Source organism: Maylandia zebra, linkage group LG13, assembly GCF_041146795.1.
Source record: "Maylandia zebra isolate NMK-2024a linkage group LG13, Mzebra_GT3a, whole genome shotgun sequence".
Classification (NCBI taxonomy): Eukaryota; Metazoa; Chordata; class Actinopteri; order Cichliformes; family Cichlidae; genus Maylandia; species Maylandia zebra.
In genome coordinates, this window is record NC_135179.1 from 19964163 (window position 1) to 19971989 (window position 7827).

Genomic DNA, 7827 nt, shown 5'->3' on the forward strand with positions numbered 1-7827 from the left:
CATGGAAGGGATCAACCCAGCAGCAAGACCGGTATCTACTCGTACAAGAAGAGGACAGCTTCACGGTCTCTTCACGTTGCACAGGTCCTTGTACAGTGACAAGGACACTAGAAAAAAGCACATCTAGAGAAAAATCAGTCAGGAGGGTAAAGAGTGTCTCTGGTGTCCCTCAAGGGTCAGTGCTGGGACCATTTACGATTTATCTCCTCTGTCCAGAGACAGACTTTCATCATTTTGGTGTACAGTTTCATTTTTATATCGATGACTCTTTTTCTACAAAACCAAGAACCTCTCTTTCCTCCCCCTTTTCTTATCTCCATTACCTCAATCAGACCAAACTCAGTGACAATAAAATGCAAGTTTTTACAAAATTACGCCCTTTTATTGTCTCTATAGATGGATGTCAGGTCCACAGAGTCAAAAGTCTTGGAATCATCTTGGACAATACTCTCTCCTCTACTGCCCACATCAGTAATGCCTAATTTCACCTATGTAGCATTTCTAGACTACACCCTTTTCTCTCTGAACACAGCACACAAGTCCCCCCCCCCCCCCAAAACCTCTCCTTAATCCATTTCAAATGGTACAGAACTCAGCATGAGTCATCACCCTCATCGAGTCTATTACACCTATTCATATCCAGCTTCACTGACTCCCTATTCCTCAGTGTATCCAGTACAAGATTTCTCTTCTTACTTTTCTCCTCCTTTCCAAGGCACTTAGCACTCCTGTAACTTTTAGACCTCACTCCTCACATCCCTTCCAGCAGCTTCAGCTGCTCTTCTGATTGCTGCTCACTTCAGGCATCATGGGTGCCTTTAACTTTGCTGCACCTTTGCATCTGATTGCCACTTCACCTTTGTCAGCTAGACTCTATGACGTAATTCAAATCGAAACTCAAAAACAATAACTATTTTGTTTTATGTTTTAAGTTCATATTATTTGTGTCTTTAAGTGTCTTTCACGGTCGTTCATGTTTTAATATTTTGTTATAAGGTGACCTTGAGTGCTTTGAACAGCACCAAAAAAATGGATGTATAATTATTGTTATTAGGGGGAGAGCAATAGTCTGTGGACAGCACATATGGATCCGCCATGGCCTGCAAAACCATCCTCTTTTTCGAGGTGTTGTCCTGTTTTTGGCTCTTGAGTATAGCTGTTGTCACTTTCATTTGCACCAACGGAGGTGAAAGAGATTCACAATGGTTTGTTTCCTAATTAAATAGATTGACATCCCTGAAGTTTGACTGACTTCATGCTATATTGAGATGACAAAGTGTTGTCTTAATTTATTTTGAGCAGTGTATATACAGTATATATAGTGTTCTCCAGTCCACACCCAAACACAGTGAAACTGGAGCTACAGATCAAAGGGGCACACGTATGTATTGATCTGTTATCTTAGTTCGAGGCATCAAAAAGTAAGCTAGTACTCATGCACTTTTAAATTGGATCAAACATTTAAAGACAAGTGTACTAGCCTTGGTACTGAAAGAAGTTTAAATCTTTTTTTGTGAGTTATTAAAAAGCTTTCACTGACCTGTTTGTATTGATACATTTAGCACTGCCTCAAGTGACCTTCTACTGTTTTAAAGTATGGGCTCCATAAGTGAGACCAATGTGTTTAAAGCATGTCATCATTCTTTATTCCTTCTTTGCCTTGCTTCAGTCATACAGTCATGGGAAGGAAAAATTGTGGCAAAAATTAGAGAAAGAAAGATGAATTCAGCTTTTGTCTTTGTGGCTCTTCAGAGCTTTAAAACTATGTAAGGGGAAAGGTACTGCAGTAGGATACTGACTGTTTTGATGTACTGTGGTGCACAAAATCCTAATGGTCTCTCCTAGCAAGTATTAACATTGTCCCAGGACCAGAATGGCAACCACGTTGGTCCTTTGCTACAGACAACTGTACATTTGCATTCAAGGTTTACTTAACCCTGAGCCATCATTGTCATTAGATCGTTTCTACAAAACATCTCATTGACTTTCAAATTTTCAGCAGCAGGCACTGTCTTCTGACCAACTCCAGGAGTGTAGAAATCCTCATACTAACCAGCCCCTCAGGACCACTTCAAAAACCTGGGTCATCCCAGGCTTCAGCTGGGTGGCAAGCAGAGAGCGTCTACAGGAGGAATCTCAGGTGCTGCCACCCAGTGACAGTGTGTGCAGTCGCTTCACAGAGGAGGACGGAAAGGAAATGAAACAACCCGAGGAGGTTTGTTGTCCAGCCTAGATATCTCAATCAGATGATATTGCTTAATTTGTTATCTCTTAAAGCTTCTCTGCTCCCCTTCTTCACCAATTAAAGATTTTACATCCTGTGCCAAGAAACTTTTGTAACTGGAGATTTCATTCTTCTAATAATCAGTGTCTTTCATAAGCCCAGTGAATAAAATTTAAATGTTGTCATCTATATATGTCACAGAAAGCCAGTAAAACCATGAAATTATTTCTTATCACCAGGCTGGTGCGGGCGAGCTGTCAGAGTGTGATGCCTTACCTCGTCTGTTTCGCCACCAGAGAGTTGAAACCCAAGAGTGCAGGAAATTTCAGCATCACAAAGCTCTTATTAAAGTGGGCTCTTTTCCCCATGGAGACCCCGTCCACAGCATAAACATCCCATCAATCACAGTGCATCAGAAATCTTCTGTGGTGACCGAGAAGTCCCTTCTTCAGGAATCATTCATCTCCCAAGTGCCATTAAGAGTAACTTCAGTCTTTCTTAAATGTCACATTGCATCTGCAGGATTACTGTAGTCACTGCAGAGAAGTGTGTTCATTCTGTTAAATTGTTACTAATTGATTTTAAATATACCAGGGAGTGTTGCTCCATCAGGCCTCAAATTACAGGATTTTAGCCTTTTAGCTCTAACAAAACTATTTCCTTTAGTTACAGATCAAAGTGTCTGGTCAGAGGGGTAGTTTGGGAATCAGCATAGCTGGTGGAAAGGGCTCACTGCCTTACAAAGATCACGATGAGGTGAGTGCTGGTGGAGAAGCGTCGGGTATTGCTCAATCTCTTGCAACACTACATTTATAGCGCATCGTTTGGCTGCCTGACTGAAGATGATGAGAAGCAGCTGCCGAGGTTCTCATGGATTTGCTGGTTTTAGTCAAACTCATATAGATCTGTGTGCAACTTGAAGAGATTACCCAGTCACAAAAGGCTTTTGTTACATACTTAAACAATAATTTCATCCAAGGTTATTGTGTCTGTTTCTTTTCAGGGCATTTTTATTTCCAGAGTAACTGCAGGGGGGCCATCTGAAAAGGCTGGAATCCATGTTGGAGACAGACTGCTGGAGGTATTTGTAATAATTATTAATAACTTCTGATTTAATCAATATGTGCAAAGGTCTTGAGCCACCTCTCATTTCTTTATATTTTGCTTCCAAGCAGCCTTTTTAAAAGTGGTCAAGCAATAATTCTCCAGGCTTTCTGAAGGTCTTTTCAAAGTTTTTCTTTCCCACATTTTCAGCCCTGTACCTGAACATTTTCAGTTGTCACACACACACACACACACACACACACACACACACACACACACACTTCTTTAGTTGATTCTACAAAAAAATGTCCAAAATTATAGTATATAAGTATTTTGGCATATCTCTGTATGTTGTCTGACAGTCGTGTCCTTAAGAAATAGGAATAATCCAGCTAAGAAGATGGATCTGGTCCTTCAGTTGATCCATCCAAAGTTCACTGAAGCATATCAGTGAATGGATGGCTGTGAAAAAGCCATTCCTAAGGAACATTCGGCTCCTTCAAACGCTTGGAGAACTATTCCTGAAGACTACTTAAAGACATGAAGAGATAAGCTTGCCTAAGAAATTTCAGACTCCTTTGAAGATTAAAGGTACATGCCAAATATTTTGATTTAATTTTTACCTTTAATATGGCAGAGTACCGTATTTACAAGTTTCAGTAAATTGCTACACCTTTTTCTCATTTTCCTATAGCCAATTATAAAGAAAGCAGTGTTGGCTCAAGACATGTAAGGGTGCGGTATGTGCAAGTTTGTGAAATGTGAGTGAATTTAAATAACACACAGAGATAAAACTCAGGTACTTCCCATTGATGTTCCTCTTCTGACCAGTGGAGGGCATCATAAGACTAACAGAGGAGACAATCACTGCTGTGAGAAACAGAAAACCGCAATTAAGAAGTGAATATCTACCTTTAGACATGCTATTTCAGTACTTATGGTGTGTGTGTGTGTGTGTGTGTGTGTGTGTGTGTGTGTGTGTGTGTGTGTGTGTGTGTGTGTGTGTGTGTATGTGACTCCTCTGACTCATGCTCCTAGTTTCATTGCTCCTCAAAGTGTAATGTGACCATCACCCTCCCAGGTCAATGGCATCAGCATGCAGGGGGCGACCCACCACGAAGCGGTCAGCGCCCTCAGGAATGCTGGGAGTTGCATCAAGATGAAAGTGCTCAGAGAGAGGCTTCTACCTCGAGTGGTGCGTGACCTGGATGTGTCTCAGGATCCTCGGGACGTGGCTGGACGGCAGCTGTGCAGCCAGCACGGCGGAGGCCAGAGTAAACAGCTCAAGCTGCAGAGCGCAGAAGACTGTGTATCAAAGAAGATTGAGGCGGTTGTGTGCAATGGCAACGGCATTGTGGGTGGTTTACAAATATATATTATATAGCGTACAAAACGCACTTTTTCCCCACCTGCCATGTGTGGATTGAACCTTCAGGAAACAGCACTCCTTGAGTAATTCCTTTGCACCTCTTCCCAATTTGCTCTGTTTCTCTTGTTTCAGTCTGATTTGGAGAGTGATCTGAAAAGGACTGTGTCTGAGCTGGTGGCGGAGGCTTTAACAAAAAACGATTTCCTAGCAGGGGGGAAACAGACGATGACAGTAAGCAGATTTCTTATCCTTCCTTCTGAAATAAAGCCTATTGTTATTATTTTTCAGGGAAATCTTAGTGTCTTGAGACACATCAGGAAAAGCTGAAACTGCCCCACAAGTAAAAATATTGTATTAACAAAAACATCACAAGAAAAATAAATTTTTTTCAGTAATGTCTTAATGACAAATGACAAAATCTTTTGTGGAAAAACTAAATACATGACCGGCCTTAGACACTAGTTTTGTGCTCTTAGGAGAAATGGCTTTTTTGTCCTTATTTTTTATCATAAACACAGAGGTCACATTCTAGTAATGCATCTGGTCTCCATCCTGTTGAAAGCTTCATTTGATTTTAACTGTCACGCAGATGGACTTACATTATATTCAATCACTCTTTGATAAGAGGCAGCTTACTATGTGCAAGCTGCCCAGTCGCAGAAGCAGCCAAACAACCTCCCAAACCATCAAATTTCCACTGTTCTGAGCTTCCCAGTCGTTAGAACTTTTCTTATGAAAAGCTGTTTTTTTATCTGCTGAGAGCACGTCTGCTGCTACCGTGGCTGCTTAATTTGCCTGTTCTGGTCAGACATACTCATTAGTAAGCTAATATTTCTGCTCTGTTGCTCTTTTTGTACAGCAAAGGCTTCTTCCTTGTGTGCCTGCAACACATTTTCTTTAAATTGTAGCGCGATGGTTGCAAGACTTACCTGCAGATCTTGGAGGCTTCCTTTTGCAACTAGAGACTGTGTGTGTGAGCTGAATGTCTTAGGGCAAACTATCTTGGCAATATTAGCAGTCATTAAAAAACTGCATCCCTTGTTGATGATGTTTTTTCATTGTGTAAAGACTTTCAAACAAATTGACTTGCCAGATGTCTGCACAACCATGAAGGCTTTGGGGAAAATGCTTAACATTTGGCATAATGTCACCAAACACTTCAACAGAAAGCAGAATGCAAGAATCGGAGAAACCATATTCCACCTGTCTCTCACTAAGGTAGTGCTGATACTGGACACCTAATTTGGAACTCCTGACTCTAATCTTAATGGATTTGAGGATGTGCACTTAAATAAACCTTTGATTGGATTTTTTTCAGTTGGCTTTTGCTCAAAATTATTGCTTCGTGTTTATGAGAGCCAAGAATAAATTTTTAGTGTACTTTCTCAATTAAAAACAAGCAAACAAATAATAAGAAAATGGTTGCAGGGTGTAAATATTTTATGTCTTGGCCGTGAGTAAATCTCAGTCAATTGATCAAGTAAAAAATGGGACATCATCATTTTTCCACCTGAGTTTAAAAGAATGTCCTGTCTTCTGGAGTAGTAGATACTACTATTCTTCTGAGACTTCAGCGTCTTCACATCATATCACCTGATAGCTTGCCTCTTTCCTTACTCCATCTTGTTTCCTTCTCTAACAATCATGTGGCAGATCCCCCGGATCATCCTCACTCATCCCTCTACCTCAGATGAAGATGTGGAGCTCTTGACACAAAGCCCCTGCAGAGAACTGCTACGTGACTTTGAGTGTCCTGGCAAATGAGTGCACGCTGACCGCTGTGACAGTGCTTTCTGTCTGCCCTGACCACAGATTGGTGCTGCAGAGATGCAGGACACAGACTGTTACTCTCCAGCTATTTGCTTTATTTCAGTACTGAAGCTTCACTGATGTTACTGTGTAGTCTAGGTTTGAAACAGACTGTTGGATTGTGGTTTTTACTGTCACTGCAAAGCTTGTTTGCCTGTCAGTTTCAACTGCTGCTGATAGTGTTTAATATTTTTAAAGCTTTAAATGCTTATTAGAAATGTTTGTTTTTTTCGTGCAAAGCTGAATTAAGACGACTGTACAGCTCTGCAAAGTCCACATAAAATACAGGTTGGAATGTCAAATGTGATCACTTAAACAGCGAATGATTGCTGGATACCTCTGCTTCACACCACGGAGTGTAAGTAATGGACGGAGAGGCACACAGTGTCTCCGCCCATGACAGTGTGAAGCCCTTAAACCTTTTATAGCCCACGTTGTGATAAATTGCTACATGGATGAACAGAGTGCACAGCAGGGAGTCTGAATCCCACAGAGACCTGAGACTGACTGAACTCCGCTTCTCATCTTCACACACCTGCTGTATGAGCAAAACGCACACTTGTGAGATTATACGCAGAGCTGAGGGAGAGAACGGACACATCGCAGGAGGAATCTGCAATCTCGCTTCCACAGCCCTACAATGTTCGGACCGTAAATGCATAATTACATCGTGTTACTTTCTCAATAAAAAGCAGCAATATCAATATTCCAAGAGGCTTTTATCTGAGTCGCAGGAGGCGTGTTTACTTGTGCAAATGTAAGATTGCACAATGCTTCTGTTTCTGTTTTCACTCTTCCTTTGCTCACAAAAAATTGTCTGCTTCTTTAACATATGGTAGTGATGACTCCTGGGTGATATTCCTTTAGGGATACAACCTGTTTGGAAAGCACACCCAGTGTGCGAAATTCAATTCAGAGTCTATTGAAACTGTCTCAAGAGGCGTTTGTTTAAATTCGCAGAAGGAGATGAGGAGGATGAACATGGATTTGGAGGACTAGATAATAAACTGTGAATCTGGGACGATTGTCACAGTGCATATGTTTTCATAAGTGCCTTTACTGTAGGAAACAAATTCCTTTGACAATGTCAGATTTACTGCAGTGATTTTTAGTCTTCAGATAATGAAAAACTTTAGGTTTACGTGATTCAGGATAGCTTTGAACCTTGGAGAGTTATTTCTTATTTTAGCCTTATGTATACCGTATATATATATATATAGGTATATTATATACTTATTGCTTTCATAACAGGCACATATTACCTAACTGCAGACTTGTTGCCTTGCAGGCTATGTCTAAAGACACATCTTTGCAGTTAATATAGTCATATTAGTTATATTAGTTCTTATTAGTTGAATTAGCTGGCAAGCTTTTTCCGATA

At 40.8% G+C, this 7827-nt stretch overlaps 1 protein-coding gene across 1 annotated transcript; it reads left to right on the forward strand.

Annotated features, from left to right (window-relative positions):
* Nucleotides 1-1479: 1479 nt before the first annotated feature.
* Nucleotides 1480-7441, forward strand: LOC143421802 (disks large homolog 1-like). Its single transcript, XM_076891728.1, has 7 exons — nucleotides 1480-2215; nucleotides 2464-2706; nucleotides 2891-2980; nucleotides 3228-3305; nucleotides 4350-4622; nucleotides 4770-4868; nucleotides 6291-7441. The coding sequence occupies exons 1-7, from the start codon at nucleotides 2198-2200 to the stop codon at nucleotides 6399-6401; spliced, it is 912 nt and encodes a 303-aa protein (XP_076747843.1). The 5' UTR covers nucleotides 1480-2197; the 3' UTR covers nucleotides 6402-7441.
* Nucleotides 7442-7827: the final 386 nt, after the last annotated feature.

What these genes read in the sequence shown, in the direction of transcription:
- LOC143421802 (XM_076891728.1), top strand. An exon ending in TTGGAGACAGACTGCTGGAG is followed by an intron (nt 3,306 to 4,349) that starts GTATTTGTAATA and finishes TCACCCTCCCAG; the next exon opens with GTCAATGGCATCAGCATGCA. An exon ending in TGTGCAATGGCAACGGCATT is followed by an intron (nt 4,623 to 4,769) that starts GTGGGTGGTTTA and finishes CTCTTGTTTCAG; the next exon opens with TCTGATTTGGAGAGTGATCT.